Source organism: Loxodonta africana, chromosome 20 (genome assembly GCF_030014295.1).
Source record: "Loxodonta africana isolate mLoxAfr1 chromosome 20, mLoxAfr1.hap2, whole genome shotgun sequence".
NCBI lineage: Eukaryota > Metazoa > Chordata > Mammalia > Proboscidea > Elephantidae > Loxodonta > Loxodonta africana.
In genome coordinates this window covers 2,731,650-2,749,393 of record NC_087361.1, presented here as the reverse complement: position 1 = coordinate 2,749,393, position 17,744 = coordinate 2,731,650, and the positions used below count along the sequence as shown (strand labels likewise).

Below are 17,744 nucleotides of genomic sequence, written 5' to 3'. Positions count from 1 at the left end.
ATCCCATCACCACAAGGATTCCTCCTGATGCTCTTTTGTAACTATACCCGCCTCCCCCACCCCTTGGCTAACAACCCGTTCTTCCTCACTGTAATTTTGTCTTTTCAAGAAAGTTATTTAAACTGAATCATACAGTATGTAACCTTTTGGGAGTAGCTTTTCCATTCATAATTCCTCGGAGATTCATCCAAGTTTTTGTACCTATCAGTCGTTTTATTGTTGTCGTTGTTGTTGTTGAGCAGTATTCCCGGAACGGATGTAGGTTGCCCCACCGCCTGCTTAGCATTCGCTGTTGGAGGACATCTGGGCTGCTGCCGGCTTTTCCCAACTTTTGATAAAGCTGCTGTGCACATCTTGTACAGCTTTTCGCATGAGCACAAGCTTTCACTTCTCTGAGATAAAGGCCTGGTAGCGCAGCTCTGGGTCTTGGTCATCCCGTGTTTACTTTTGTCAGAAACTGAAAAGCGGTTTTCTGGAGGGGCCGGGCCATTTCACGTTCCCACAGGCATTCCCACAGGCTCTGTACGGCCGTCCGCTTTTTCCACTGCTGTTTCTCTACAGTACCTGAGTCTGTGTGAATGGCAAATCAGTAAATAAATAAATGACCCGTAAAGGCAGCCTGTAAAAGTCAGTCCAAAAAGTCCAAAGGGTAAAGAAAGCAGTCGGTATATGAAAAAGCCACCTCAAGTCCGGCCTCGCCGATGCTGCAACTCACAGCTCCCCAGGTAAGCTGCCAGCGCTTCCGCTGCTGAAAGACGCCTGCTGTGCCCCAAAGTGTTGCTCGGGCTGAATTAAAATAAATACATCTTTCCACAGGATCATGGCCTATAAAGTGCTTCAAGTGACCCTCTGTTCGACATTGCTTGTAGGTAAGAACCTATTTCTCTTTTACTTAGCAAGCCTTTTATACCTATCAGGTTGTTAACCTCTTCTGACTTTTAAAGAAATGAGCAAACGTGTTTTATTTATAGACCAATTCTAAAGCATTGGAGAACCATACTCTGTGTCATGCTGTGGTTTTGAATAGATTAATGTTAATTGCATGTGATCATTTTATCCCTAATAATGTATTAACATATTAACACATTACTGGTGCTAAGAAGTCAATCTAACTGCTGCTTCAAATGAAGGGCTGTGGCATCCTTGAACAAAGAAAAATTAAATATGTCTTTTAGAAACTGTAATACTTACATAGTGCCATTATGTGGAGACTCAAGATCCTTTGGGAGCATGAATTCATTAACCTTCAGGGCAAGCTGTAGCTCAGAGAAGTGGTGTTTTAAAGACAGATCAAGGAAGGTACCAAAGGCCAGGTGACTTGCTGCCAAATTGATCCAGGAACTCAGTGGTTAACCTCAAATTGAACTGAGAGGTCATTTGCTTTTCTTGTAACCCAAACTGAAAATATTTTCCAAGGTATAAATTCTTTTCACAGTTTAATCTGTACAATTTATAAATATTTCTGATGAAGATGGCTAAATCAGGATGAATTTCTCCTATGATAAACTCGAGACACATACAAAATACATATTTTTTTGCTTTAAGTATATGTATAAATATATTGATATAGATACACATACAAAAATGCATATTATACATAATATATGTGAGTTATATATGTGCATGCTATATAATACATAAAATTAGCTCTTTTATATTTATAAATATGTTTATATATATGTATACACACACACTCCCACACATAATTAGCCCTTAGTACTAAGCCTAGGAATTATTTTAATAGAGTCTTTAATCATCAGTATTGCACTGTGCATTTAGGACAGGTTTCAATAAATCAATTAGAAATTTTTAGCCAAGATATTATTAAGCATTTATCACCAAGACATACATTGTTATACACAGTTACAGCCCATATTTCTGTGAAGCTATCAGATTTCACCTCCAGATAAGGAAAGTCAGGCTGGCTATGACTAGATTCATTGAGCATTCTGGGTGTCATAGAAAACTAGTCTCCTACCCACAGGGCATCATTTGTTATGGTCCAAGAGATGGGAATTCCATGAACACACACAGGTAGTGATCTTGAAGGAGTCTTTCATGAATTTCTAATCTCGGTCGACAAGACTGAAATGTACTAAAAGATCTACCAGCTCCAAACACACGTCCCAGGGACCTAGATGGCTGTACCGTGCACGCCTCGCGTGTGCGTTTGCATGCTGAGAGTCCGGTTAAGGCAGACTGAAGTTAAACTCAAGCGATAGCAACTTCTGTTTACTTATCAAAGTACTCAACGCATCAGCAATTGTAATGTCAATAGATCCAAAGTTCCTGAGTTAAAAGTTCAGCTACGAAAGAGTTCTATTAAGGGGCAGTTTAACATGGCAGGTAGGAGAGCTGGGCGCACCCTTCAGGGCGCCTGTCTTTTCCTCTGCTTCTCTCCATCCACCCTCTTTGCCCCTTTTCTTTTTACTCTCACATCTGCTCTGCTCTTTCTATGGCTTCTCACATTTTTCTTCTCTTTCATAACCTCTTCTTTTCTTACCTTCCTTCCTTGGATCTCTTTCCTTATTTTTCTTTTCTTACCCCTTTTCTTCTCTGTTGTTTATCCTCTTGACATTTTTCTCTGGCACAACCTAAATTTCTTCTCTCTTAATCGCAGTTAATCTCTCTTCTTCTTCCCCCATATTTTATTTGAATTAAAACCAAGTGAGAGAATCCATTGTGTGTGTATCCACATACATATTCATCCACGTGTCTATATATGTGTGTGTGTGTGTGTGTGTGTATATATATATATACTCATCTATATATATATATATATATACTCATCTACCTCCCACCATAAATTTTTGGGTTAATGACCAAAGCTTTGAGTGGGAAGAAAAAAAAAAAAAAACTATTTTATTATGTTAAAAAAAAATCTTTACACAAAAAGAATGAAATAGTCAAGTGTATGGAAATGGAAACCTAAACATGAGTATTTTAGTCTCTCACAAAATCATAAATGTTCTCCTATAGTTAGAGATATTTTTGAAAAATTTACCATTTTGCCAAAACCTTAGGATACCTTTTCTTCTGATCTTCTTTTGTACTTAATTTCTAATCACTATTTTTCATTTATTTCAGTACCTAATTTATCTGTGTATGTAATTGTCTAGGCACTTTCCATCTTTTTTTTTTTTAATACATAAACATTTTAAGGGTAGAGACTAAGAGTCAGTTCATCGATAATAGTGTGTTTATGTTCTTAAGACTGACATAACAAAGCACCACAAAATGAGGGGCTTGAAAACAACAGACATTTATTCTCTCACAGTTCTGGAGGCCAGTCGTCTGAAATCAAGGTGTCAGCAGGCACACCCTCTCTGATGGCTCTGGGGGAGACTCCTTCCTTACCTCTTCCGGATACTGGTAACCCCAGACAGTCTTTGGTTTGTGCAGCTTAACTTCAGTCTCTACCTCTGCCTTCACATGGCTGTCTCCCTTCTGTCTGTCTGTCTGTCTGTGTGTCTGTCTGTGTGTCTTCTTTTTCTTAGGATGCCAATCATATTGGATCACAGCTCACCCTGCTCCCGTAGGACCTTATGTTAACTAATAACACTTAATAACCCTATATCCCAACAAGGTCACATTCACAGGTACCAGAGGTTAGGACTCATCATATCTATTTGAAGGACACAATTCAGCCCATAACAAATAAAAATCCATTGCTGTTGAGTCAATTCTGACTTGTAGAGACCCTACAGGACAGAGTAGAGCTGCTTCATAGGGTTTCCAAGGCTGTACTCTAGAGGGAAGCTGACTGCCTCATCTTTCTCCCATGGAGGGGCTGGTGGATTCTAACCACGCTGACCTTTTGGTTTGCAGTTGAGCCCTTAACTGCTGTACCACCAGGACTCCTCGATAACAAATAGTAAATAATAATTATTATCTTTTACATACTTATCTTGAATGCTAAGTGCTTTACATTTAATACCCTATATTTAAGTGTTCTTAAACTTGCATGGCTATAGTTTTTATTCTCTACCTCCAGCACCGGATATTAGATCATATCACAAATATTAATATTATCCATCCCCTAAAGGACACAGTGGTTGACCGATGTTGTGGGTCTGCCAGGCATTACCTGTCTCCTACCCCCACCGAGGCACATCACATCCGTTTCAAAGATGTCCAGATGCTGAAGGTTACAGACGTGAAAGAGCTCAGTGTTGACTGTCCCAGGGCGACAAGCTTCTGCTAGTTGGGGTGCCCTAGGCAGTGCTCTCTTTTCCTATTTTTCCTTATTTCACAGAGATAACACACCTGTTGGGATCTCTGAGCCCCTACCCCAACGAAGAACATCCCCTTCTTTGTCTTGGTTTTGATCAAGTTGAGAAATAAGCAAAGACAGTTATGGAAGTCATAATCATCTTTGCTTATTTATCACTGAAAAAGGCTAATTTGGATGATATATCTCAGTATAGGAATCCCTGGGTGGGTGGCCGAAGTGGTTAAGATGCTCGGCTGCTAACCAAAAGGCTGGAGATTCCAGCCCACCAAAGGGCACCTCAGAAGAAAGACCTGATGATCTACTTCTGAAAACCCTGTGGAGCACAGTTCTACTCTGACACACAGCGGAGTCGCCCTGAGTCAGAATCAATTCAATAGAAACTGGTTTAACTGGTTAGTACTGGCCTGGTGAGTGAACCCCAAAATCTGGCAAACTTAGCATCCATTTGCAGGCTGAAGAAGCAGGAAATAAAGTGTGCTCTCTAAAGGCAACTCAGTCTCAAGAAGAGGCACTGAGCTGGACATGCCAAGCTGTGAGTCCCCAGTTTACCATTTAAATAAGTGCTATCCCTTCCCAAGGACAGAGTGCACAAAGGGGCAAAGAAATACCTGGGGTTACTCTAAAAGAGCTCCCTTTACAGGGAAAAAAAAAAAAATCAGAAATCTGCTGTCAGACACAGGAATTCTGCATCTTAAGTTTCATGTTAGGCTTTCTGATTTTTTACCGTCAAGGTACCTGCCACCAGCATCACTTTCATGGCCCTGTGCATAGTGTATAGACCGTTCAGTCATTTCTCCACCATCAAATCTAAAGGCACTTTTCTGCCTTCCCTGGGTGATGGTAATATTGGGAGTCTTTCCCTTTCTAATTATACAACTTTAATTACTCCCACGCTGCTCATCAGCAGGTAGTGTGCACTCAGCCCTTTGTTTATGCGTAATGCGAATACATTTTTATTTATTTTTGCTTTAATTATAAATAGATCTCTTTTGGTCTCTCTTTCACTTATTTCTGTCCATCTCAGTGCTGAATTTCTCAGCATGTAAGTTCTTTGGAGGTAGTAGGAGCTACACCACTTAGTAAATTCTACGTGCTTCTGATGACATCATACCAAACTCGCTTTTGATTAATGACCTATTTGTTTGAATATATTCAAGTTCAAAATATGAGTTGGAAGACACCTTGGAGATTGTACAATCCATCCCTGTTTTACATAATGGAAAATGCAGGTGCAGACTGGCTTTCCAACCTGTCACCGGCAGAGCCAGGACAAAACTCTGGGTCTTCTGATCCCAGGCTTGTGGCTAGAGCTGTGACCCCAATGATCTCCATGTGCTGAAGTGCCTGCCTTATTTCTACTGTACAGAGTCTCCTGCAAAGGGTGTTCAAGAAACGTTTTGATGGTAGAACTATGCTCGACAGGTCTTACTAGGAATGCCTTGTACAGGATTAAGGAAAGGAGAGTGTGTAGAGAGTTGGAAAAAAGAAAGATATTTTTCATAGCTTATAAAGCTTTAAAAAGGCATTACTTTGGCTGATATTTCCTACATTAAAAACAAACAAACAAACAAAAAAACCTATTTAAGAACCAAAAAAGTAATACAGCTCAGGGTTTGGTTTGCAAGCCCCAACAGTATAAAACAGACTCACAAACTCAAAAGCCCAATCTTTCTCTTACTTACTTTCAAGGTCGATCAGGCAGAATGAACAAGGGAGGAATTTCTTAAGCAGAGAGGACAATAGCATGCCCTTCTATGTTACTTGCGTTTTATTTCCAGCCCTGCCACTGACTTACTAGGTGACCTTGAGTGAGTCATTTCATCTCTGTGTGTCAATTTTCTCATTCGTAAAGTAGGATAATAAATACTACTTTCTGTCTCTCTCATGGGTGATGCTATTATCACCATCAATTAATATTTATTGGATGCCTGTTGGGTGCATAATGCTGAGGTAGGTGCCTTGTTTTCTGGGAGGTGAAAAAGAGATTATATCAGTAAAATATTTTCCATGAGCAAAAAGATAGAGAATTTAAAAAAGGAGATGGAATTGTTAGAGCTTAAAAATAGCTATGGTACAAATTTTAAAACATGTTTCTTGGCCAAGATTTATATAATAGCAATTTTTTTTTCCTTAGTGATCGTACAATACAACTAGGATAATTTGGTACAGAATATAGGTTTTGCTTTTGGATAATTCCAAATAACACTGTCTTAAGCAATTGCTCTTTCTTTGTCTAGCTTTAAGTTAGATCCTAAGCATCATTTGTTTAGAAATACTTGATGGATATTGATGATATTGGATCTACTATCCACAGTCACTGCCTTTGTTTTGAAAAACACGTTTTGTAACAGAATAATAATACATAAAGCAGGTAATATTATAACACCTTTTCTTCAAAGAGAATAAAGAGAAAGCTGAAGTCACCTATTAGCATATCTCAGCTAAAAATGGAACTTCAAAGCTAGTCAGCCCACACTTGGGTTCTCAGCCCAAATGGATGAGGGCGTTCTTCAATTCTCTCCAAAGTAATCCTTTCTTCCCATCCTTGTTGTCATCTCCCTGATTCAGATCCTAGTTATCTCTCACCTGGGCTGTTAGAAGAGCTGCCCGCCCATCTCTCTCGCTCTTAAATGAGATGCTTTGTGTGTGAAAGGTTCGAAATGTAAAGTGCACTGTAAGTGCGTGAGAGTTGTATTATTGCTACTGTTATCTGGCCGCGGACAATCCTGCGTCTTAGTCAAGATACAAGGCAGTGGCTCTGAACTGAGCGTTCCATCTCCTCCAGTTCTCACCTGTATGGCCTTGGACACGTTACTTAACTCTTCTGTAATTTAGTTTTCTTCTCCGCAAAGTGAAATAAACGACGGTGCCACTTCCTAGACTTATTGTGATATTAAATAAGTCAGGGAAGTATTTAGCATAATGCTCAATAAATGTTAACTGATGTTACTATTTCCTTAAATAAAACTCTTCCCTCCCGCCACCTTTAACCATTGTTTTCAGACATTGGTCTCATAGGTTTCCAGTGTCACACTTTTGCTCACATCCTTTCTCCAGATTAAAATGAAGTTTTGCCCATTCTCCCATCTTAAAGAATCTAACCTCGACTTCAACGAACAGGTGGAGCAACTCCTCATGAAAACTTCCACTTAGCCCAGTGTGCAGTAACAACACCTTCGCCTAAGTTTCTTTCACAAAATCAGATTCTGTATTGCCTTGTTTTGCTTTGTACCTTTGACCTTTTATCCCAATTAGACAGAAGGCCCCTAGAGGGAAGGTTTCATGTCTTACAGATCACAGTAAACCTGCCTATAAAGAGTATTGGTCAATAAAACCAAATATCAAACCAGCGGCCATCGACTTGATTCCAACCCACATGGGTCAAAGTAGAACTGCACTCCACAGGCTTTCAGTAGCTGATTTTTCAGAAATAGATCACTAGGACTTTCTTCAGAGACCGCTCTGGGCGGACTTAAACCGCCAACCTTCTGGTTAGAAGCTGAGCACATCAGCCTTTTGCACTACGACTAGAGAGAGGTCTGTTAACGATGAGGCTGTAGAATATTTCACGTAACATTATTCACAATTAAATTCTGTAACAAATCCTTCCTTTTTAAATTGTGGTAATATATATAACACAAAATTTGCCATTTTAACCATTTTTAAGTGTATAATTCAGGGCATTGATTAACAAATGCTTTTTTATTACACCCAATGGACAGATTGTATTATTACCACGTATAGGTCAGGAGTGTGTTCTTTTATATTAATTCAAGTTACAACTCTGACACTATCATGTTTTATTTAGAAATGAAAACATAATATGAGCTTAAAATATTAAGATTCTAAAAGCTCTGGAATTTAAAATCATCACCATATTTTTCTTAATTCTGTAATGGGGATGCCAATTTAATTTAATAATGAATTTATCAATATTAATTTAAATCACAGTGTCAGAATTGGGAGAATGACCTTATTTAATACAACCAATCTTAGAAGTGGCATTTGTCATATCGAGCTGAAAGATATGTTCTATTTTAGAGGGCTAGGAAAGTAAGCCTCCACATGTCTGTCAGTTTGTTGTACTGTGGGGGCTTGTGTGTTGCTGTGATGCTGGAAGCTATGCCACCAGTATTCAGATACCAGCAGGGTCACCCATGGAGGACAGGTTTCAAAACGCTGAGCTTCCAGACTAAGACAGACTAGGAAGAAGGACCTGGCAGTCTACTTCTGAAAAGCATTAGCCAGTGAAAACCTTATGAATAGCAGCGGAACATTGTCTGATATAGTGCTGAAAGATGAGACCCCCAGGTTGGAAGGCACTCAAAGGATGACTGGGGAAGAGCTGCCTCCTTGAAGTAGAGTCGACCTTAGTAACGTGGGTGGAGTAAAGCTTTTGGGACCTTCATTTGCTGATGTGGCATGACTCAAAATGAGAAGAAACAGCTGCAAACATCCATTAATAATTGGAACCTGGAATGTACGAAGTATGAATCTAGTAAAATTGGAAATCATCAAAAATGAAATGGAACGCATAAACATCGATATCCTAGGCATTAGTGAGCTGAAATGGACTGCTATCGGCCATTTTGAATCAGACAATCATGTAGTCTACTACGCTGGGAATGACAACTCTAAGAGGAATGGTGTTGCATTCATTGTCAAAAAGAACGTTTCAAGATCTATCCTGAAGTACAACGCTGTCAGTGATAGGATAATATCCATATGCCTACAAGGAAGACCAGTTAATACGACTATTATTCAAATTTACTCACCAACCACTAGCGCCAAAGATGAAGAAATAGAAGATTTTTATCAGCTGCCACAGTCTGAAATTGATTGAACATGCAATCAGGATGCATTGATAATTTCTGGCAATTGGAATGCGAAAGTTGGAAACAAAGAAGACGGACCAATAGTTGGAAAATATGGCCTTGGTGATAGAAACAATGCCAGAGATTGAATGATAGAATTTTCCAAGACCAGCGACTTCTTCACTGCAAATACCTTCTTTCACCAACATAAACGGCGACTCTATACATGGACCTCGCCAAATGGAACACACAGAAATCAAATTGACTACATCTGTGGAAAGAGACAATGGAAAAGCTCGATATCATCAGTCAGAACAAGGCCAGGGGCCGACTATGGAACAGACCATCAATTGCTCATATGCAAGTTCAAGCTGAAACTGAAGAAAACCAGAGCAAGTCCACGAGAGCCAAAATATGACCTTGAGTATATCCCACCTGAATTTAGAGACCATAGGAAGAATAGATTTGACACATTGAACACTGGTGACCGAAGACCAGGCGAGTTGTGGAATGACATCAAGGACATCACCCATGAAGAAAGCAAGAGGTCACTGAAAAGGCAGGAAAGAAAGAAAAGACCAAGATGGGTGTCAGAGGAGACTCTGAAACTTGCTCTTGAGTCTCGAGCAGCTAAAGCAAAAGGAAGAACTGATGAAATAAAAGAACTGAACAGAAGATTTCAAAGGGCCTCTCAAGAAGACAAAGTAAAGTATTATAATGACATGTGGAAAGAGCTGGAGATGGAATTACCAAACGGAAGAACACGCTCAGCATTTCTCAAGCTGAAAGAATTGAAGAAAAAATTCAAGCCTCAAGTTGCAATAGTGAAGGATTGAATGGGGAAAACATTAAACGATGCAGGAAGCATGAAAAGAAGATGGGAGGAATACACAGAGTCATTATACCAAAAAGAATTAGTCGATATTCAACCATTTCAAGATGTGGCATATGATCAGGAACCGATGGTACTGAAGGAAGAAGTCCAAGCTGCTCTGAAGGCATTGGCAAAAAACAAGGCTCCAGGAATTGATGGAATATCAATTGAGATGTTTCAACAAACAGATGCAGCACTGGAGGTGCTCACTCGTCTATGCCAAGAAATATGGAAGACAGCTGCCTGGCCAACTGACTGGAAGAGATCCATATTTATGCCTATTCCCAAGAAAAGTGATCCAACCGAATGTGGAAATTATAGAACAATATCATTAATATCACACACAAGCAAAATGTTGCGGAAGATCATTCAAAAACGGCTGCAGCAGTATATCGACAGGGAACTGCCAGAAATTCAGGCCAGTTTCAGAAGAGGATGTGGAACCAGGGATATCATTGCTGATGTCAGGTGGATCCTGGCTGAAAGCAGAGAATACCAGAAGGATGTTTACCTGTGTTTTATTGACTATGCAAAGGCATTCGACTGTGTGGATCATAACAAACTATGGATAACACTGCAAAGAATGAGAATTCCAGAACACTTAATTGTGCTCATGAGGAACCTGTACATAGATCAAGAGGCAGTTGTTTGGACAGAACAAGGGGATACTGATTGGTTTAAAGTCAGGAAAGGTGTGCATCAGGGTTGTATTCTTTCACCATACCTATCTAATCTGTTTGCTGAACAAATAATCCGAGAAGCTGGACTATATGAAGAAGAAAGGGGCATCAGGATTGGAGGAAGACTCATTAACAACCTGCGTTATGCAGATGACACAACCTTGCTTGCTGAAAGTAAAGAGGACTTGAAGCACTTACTAATGAAGAGCAAAGACCACAGCCTTCAGTATGGATTACACCTCAATATAAAGAAAACAAAAATCCTGGACCAGTGAGCAACATCCTGATAAACAGAGAAAAGATTGAAGTTGTCAAAGATTTCATTTTACTTGGATCCACAATCAACAGCCATGGAAGCAGCAGCCAAGAAATCAAAAGACACATTGCACTGGGCAAATCTGCTGCAAAGGACCTCTTCAAAGTGTTGAAGAGCAAAGATGCCACCCTGAAGCCCAAGCCATGGTATTTTCAATGACATCATATGCATGTGAAAGCTGGACAATGAATAAGGAAGACCGAAGAAGGGTTGATGCCTTTGAATTGTGGTGTTGGCGAAGAATATTGAATATACCGTGGACTGCCAAAAGAACGAACAAATCTGTCTTAGAGGAAGTGCAGCCAGAATGCTCCTTGCAAGGATGGCGAGACTGCGTCTTACACACTTTGGACATGTTGTCAGGAGGGATCAGTCCCTGGAGAAGGACATCATGTTTGACAGAGTACAGGGTCAGTGGAAAAGAGGAAGACCCTCAATGAGGTGGATTGACACAGTGGCTGCAACAATGAGCTCAAGCATAACAACGATTGTAAGGATGGCACAGGACCGGGCAGTGTTTCGTTCTGTTGTGCAGAGGGTCGCTATGAGTCTGAACCGACTCAACGGCACCTAACAACAACAACAACAACAGGAAAGTAAGAGTAATATTGTTGACTGGTTCTGTCAACATTAAGCATCCAGGTGGCTTATATCCATTAACTCATCCATTCTTCACCATAATCCTATTTTTCTTATTATTGTTCCCCTTTTCATACATACAAAAGAAATGAATTGAAATTGAGCAACTTGCTCCCAAAAAGCGACAGACAGGAATTGAATTCAGGTCTGCCAGCTCCCATGCATGTACAGGAGCTCTGAAGACCTTCTCCATCCACCACTTCATGTTGGCTTTCATGCAGTACTGTATGTAGATCAAATAGGGTGATGAGGGAACCATGGTAACAGACAGGTGAGGAGCACCCATTTACCTCAGGGCATAGCTTTTCCAGGGTTTTCTTCCTCAGTGCCCATCCTTGCACAGATTATAGCCGTGTTTCTTTAAGAGCAAACATTGAGATGTAAACAATGTGGTAAAAGATGCTGTCCTTGTGGCCTCTGAATTGCAGGCGTGTTAGGAGCACCGTTTTTGTTGGAGGACCCAGCAAACCAATTCCTACGCCTCAAAAGACACATATATTTGCAGGATTACTGGGACCCAGATCACAGTCCAAATGTGTGGAGTGACACACTGGCTGATCAGGTACTTGCATTCAAAAGACACGCCCTTCACTGTCTACATTTTTTTTTAATTAACATTGCTTCAACTGCCACTAACAGACCAGCCTCTCCTTGATTTTTCCTCTCTGGCCCCCTGAAGTAGTTTTTACCTGGGAAACTCCACCTCTTCCTTAAAGGCTCAGCTCAGATATCCCTTCCTCTGCCACCTTTCTCTTCTGTCCAGGAGACATTGTCCTTCCTTTTCCCACCCATTTCCATGCTGTTCCCACTTGAATAATTCCCAAAATTAACACTGCAATTGTTTGTTCTGTGCGCTCATCCTCCTGTCCGATCCATGGGGTGGGGGGGAGGTCAATGTCTTATGCATCAAAGTAATCATTCTTAGAATCTAGCAAAGCAACTGGTATGTAGTCAAGACTCAATAAATTATGATATGTTTAGGTAGGTGTATAGATGGCTAGTGGTGGTGTTTTAGTTCACTTACAGCTATTCAGTAGCTAGTTTTCCTCTGTGATAATTACCCAACCCTTTAATGGCATTCCTTCATTTGCTTGCCTTTTCCTATTCATGTGCATTCCAAATCGAGGAGTAATAAAAAAGAAACTTGTATTAGCCAGTTTTATCACGTGTTTACCTTTCTTATGGAAGAAAATGAAACTCTGGCCCAAACAAGGTTGCTGAATTATCTGAGGATTTCAGTTATTCATGATTTCCCTCTTACAACTCAGCAGTTTAGAAAACAAAGATGTGTAATTAATTACTTTGTTCACTTATTCATTCGTTCTTTCTTTTAACATTTATCAAGCACTCACTATCACCAGGCACAAGGGTTGTATAAAGGAACAAAAAAAATTGGACCTCCTTGTTTCCCCCAGGGCCTCAGTCCTATCCTTGCTTCTCAGGGCTGGGTCTTAAATGGTCTTCCAGCACCAGCTTGTTTCTGCTTGGCATTTGCTGATGAAAACCACCACCTTGAATAATGTATCCAATTTTATGCCTGTTTTCTCCAAGAGGCATCATTTAGAGATATTAAAACAAGACATTCATTTACTTGGCAAGTTAAATAATTACATAGGCTAGTAGACTGTGTCTTCATTATGGAATGTTGAAATTTTCAAGTACACTCCTGCCTATAATTGTAGACCAGTTGTTGTGTGATCAACCAGCAGATATTGCAATGTAACAAAATGCTACCACATTCATTCATACTGTGTCCCCCAAAATACTGCTAAACATTTGAGTATTAAAGAAACAGATGGGTGAAGTGTTAAAAAACGACCCCTCTTTAATATTATTCTTCCATTGGGTTCCTCCGGTCTTTTAGGAGTATTTCCATAGGAAACCCTATGGGGCAGTTCAACTCTGTCCTGTAGGGTCACTGTGAGTTGGAATTGACTCAATAGCAATGAGTTTTTATTTTTTTTGGTATGATACATTAACTGATACAATATGTGTTCTATAGACTCAGAGACCAGGACTTGTGTTTTCTTTTTCTACAGGTTCGTGAAACATGGACTTCTTTGAAAACAACAGTACAGTATTATTTGGACCCAATTACCTTCACCTCTTATATGTCTATTGCCCAGTAAATGTGCTTTGCTGGTTCAACCAGAAGAACAAATATGGTGGCATTCAGCATGAAAATGTGCCTAAACCATGGGCTTTGGAGATGTGGCGGTGAATCTCTGCCACTTACTAGGCATGTTATTTTATCTCCTGAAACTCTTTCAGATTTGAAAAACAGATTATGTGTGTCTCATAGAGTTGTTTGCTGAAAGGAGGAAATATGACAACCCATACAAAGACCTAGAATTAGAAGTTCTCAACAAATGGTAGCTCTTAAAATGAGAACTAAAATAAAGGCTGTAGTAACATTTACCCTAAGAAAGGACTTTTGTGGGAAAAGTAAAACAAAATAAAAAAGTAGCATCATTAAAACACTGTTCGTAGCTCTTGCTTTCTGTTGTCTCTTGTTGAAGAGTTAGTTCATTTCTGTAATTCAGGGAAGGGAGAGTCTCTCAAATGGAGCTGATGCTCCCCTCTTCATTACTTGTCACTTTCTAAAGCCAGTCTAGTTTGAGACCATGATTTTGAAACTTTTTACATCAAAGTTGTATGGCTGAGGGCTGTTAAGAGTAAAATCTTAACTCATATTAGGGTGTAGATGGTGGTTAAGGAACCCACTTGCTGGCAAGTGCAAACTTCCATAGAAGTTTTATAAAATTTATGCAAGCTTTGCAACCTGCTGCATAATATATTGATGTTTGTTTCAATATGAAATAACAGTTTTAACTTATTGATCAAGTACACTTATTAATCTTTTCCACAATAAAACTGAAAAATTTAGTCTAAAGAAAAGCACAATATATTTATCCTGTAACTTTCCCTATACGCATGGAATACCACTTCAGTACTCTAGTTGCAAAAATACTGAGGAGACGATATAACTTGCCAACTTGGTTTCCACTAATCACCAAGATTGTCCCAGATAATCATAGATAAGTGAAATTTTGTCATTAGAGGTTTCTTTCTCTCCATATACCTACATCAATTGTTCTTTGTGGTGGGATTTCTTTTGGACTTTCAAGCTAAATAGAAGCATCTTCCCAAGACTTTAGTTGGCCTTATGCGATCTTACAACAGTCTTGGGCAGTTTTTCAGCAGCAGATGAATAAAAAAAAATAGATACCAAAAAAGCTACACTATTAGGACTTTGGCCCCAGCCTTTTCTTCTCTAAGAAGACACTGGTAGCCACTTGGTATTATCCCATCCCTTAGAGGCAACTTCATAAAATGTGAGGCTAATGTGTAACTTATTATGTTAACTCTTATCCATTTCCAATAAATATGAACATAGATTTTTATATCAAAAGACAATGGTGGGGGGAGGCACGATGGCTAGAAGCTTCTGCTGAACCCTCTTGAAACAAAGACCCAAAAAAACAAGTGAACTGATTACATATATGACAATCCAAGAACCCTGAGCATCAAACACGGAACTAAGGAATTGACTTGAGTGACAGGGGAGTGAGAGACTGTGCAGAAGTAGCAATGAGTTCCCAAGCCTGTGCAGCACCTCAGCTTCGATTCCTTGGTGCCATTCTTTGGTGCTAATGCAGCAGAGCTGATGGTACCTTCCTGAGACACAGCAAATTCATCCAGAGAAGGCAAACAAAATAGGCGCACTCCTGACCCCATGGTGTGCCTTCAGCGGGCCTGCCTGTGGAGTTTGGAAGTGGCTGCTTCAGTGAAAAAAAGGCAAATGAAGTGCTGGCACCCCGACCCCCTGGTGTGATGGCTGCGGATCTGGCTGTGAAATTTAGCACAAAGCTGCTTCACGGAAAGAAGGCAAGCATGGGATGCAGCCCTTACACCCTGGGGCAATCTTGGCGGGTACCCAGTGCACACAGGCTCCGTTGCTTCTGGAATCTGAGAAAAAACAGCACTCTCAACACAAGATAAGTGATTTTGTCTAATTTACTGCACAGATCTAATATCTCCTTCTTCTGAAAGTACTGTCTCCTATCTATCTGATCCCTCCCCTCCCTGCCCCAGTTGGCTTCATTAACATTTGAATTCCCTGGGCCTGAGATAGAATAAGCCATGCTCTCTGTGATCCACTCTTCTGGCCTTGGAGAAGGAGCAAATTAACAAACTTTCCCAACTCCCCTAAACTGGAATCTCAGAGCAGAAGCGGCTCCAGTCCCGGCATAAGCGATCCATAGACTTTGGCTTTCATTCCTACATGGAACCAGGTGGCTTTTATAATACAAAGGCAAATCTGTTAGAGGTCTGACTGTAATTGTTTCAGTGGTGTGGTGGAAAGGCAGGTTTTGTAGGTTTGATACCACTCTACCTATTAAACAGAGCCCTCACCTTTTTTTTTCTCACCTACCCACAGCAGGGATCTGAGGGCTGAGGCTCCATCCATGCCACCTAGCCACCGGCAAAAAAGGTCTGAGGATAATGGTGCCTACCAGTCTTCACAGGTATAAGCATTGGATACCTATGGTATGCCTGCAGAGCACACCCACCAGAGTGCTCAAAGAGAACAGAGACACTCCTTCCTCACTGATACTTGGGGGAAGGCTGTCACTACCCTGCCCTCCTCCAAGTGTGACCACCTCCTGCTACCAGAAACAAGTGCATACAACTATCACCACTACTCCTCTAAGATAGTAGGTGAGAGCCTACACCACACACTAGGTGACCGACTATCAGGACACCTGAGCTGAATCTATACAAGAGTAGCAAATGGACTAATAGGCTCATACACCTGGTAACAGCTCTAACAATCTGGGAACAGGACATTCGTGCTTCAAAGGCTCCAATAATCAAGTTAGTATACTCTAGTAGCCTATCAGGGTATATTGAAACAAAACAAAGCAAGAAGATAGAACACAGTGAGCAAACAAAAAATAAGCTATTACAATAACTTATAGATGGCTTGGAGACAGCAGTTGATAAAAAAGCAGACCATGATTACTTCTACAAACTCCGGATGAAGATGTATTCCTGGAATTGCCAGATATAGAATACAAAAGATTAATATACTGAATGCTTCAAGACATAGAGAAAGACATCTGGACCGAAATCAGGCAAGGTACAGAAAAAACCAAGAAACACACAGATAAAGCATTTGAAGAAATTAAAAAGATTATTCAAGACCATAATGAAAAATTTAACAAGCTGCAAGAATCCATAGAGAGACAGCATTTAGAAATTCAAAAGATTAACTATAAAATTACAGAAGTAGACAACAATAGAAAGTCAGAGGAGGGAGCAAAATCAAGCAAGTGGAAGGCAGAATTGGTGACCTTGAAGATAAAGCAGTTGGCACCTATATATTTGAAGAAAAATCAGATTAAAAAAACGCAGAAGCCTTAAGAATCATGTGGGACTCTATCAAGAGAAATAACCTACGAGTGATTGGAGTACCAGATCAGGGAGGGATAAGAGAAAAATACAGAGAGAATTTTTGAAGATTTGTTGGCAGAAAACTTCCCTGATATCGTGAAAGATCAGAAGATATCTATCCAAGATGTTCATCAGATGCCACATAAGATAGATTTTAAAAGAAAGTCACCAAGACATATTGTAATCAAATTGCCAAAACCAAAGAAAGAGAATTTTAAGAGCAGCTAAGGATAAACGAAAAGTCACCTACAAAGGACAGTCAATAAGAATAAGCTCAGACTACTCAGCAGAAACCACGTAGACAAGAAGGCAATGGGATGACTTACATAAAGCATTAAAGGAAAAAAAATTGCCAGCCGAGAATCATATATCCAGCAAAATTGTCTCTCAAATACGAAGGTGAAATTAGGACATTTCCAGATAAACACAAGTTCAGGGAATTCGTAAAAACTGAACCAAAACTGCAAGAAATACTAAAGGGAGTTCTCTGGTTAGAAAATCAATAAGATCAAGTATCAACCCAAGACTAGAACACTGGGCAGAGTAATCAGAAGTCAACTCAGACAGGGAAATCACAAAAATAAATCAAGATAAAAAAAACTTTCAAAACAGGGAATCACTGATGTCATTATGTAAAAGATGACAATAATCAATAGAGGGACTAAATAAAGTATGCATAGATCTTCCATATGGAGAGTAAATCAAGGCAATACAGGGAGATGCAAGGTAG

The 17,744-nt window shown here is 40.0% G+C and overlaps 1 protein-coding gene across 1 annotated transcript; it reads left to right on the top strand.

Annotated features, from left to right (window-relative positions):
- The first annotated feature begins 669 nt into the window (after positions 1-669).
- Positions 670-13,686, top strand: C20H3orf85 (chromosome 20 C3orf85 homolog). Its single transcript, XM_064273471.1, has 4 exons — positions 670-725; positions 817-869; positions 11,986-12,119; positions 13,597-13,686. Exons 1-4 carry the CDS (start codon positions 670-672, stop codon positions 13,684-13,686), a joined length of 333 nt encoding a protein of 110 aa, XP_064129541.1.
- The last annotated feature ends 4,058 nt before the right edge of the window (positions 13,687-17,744 follow it).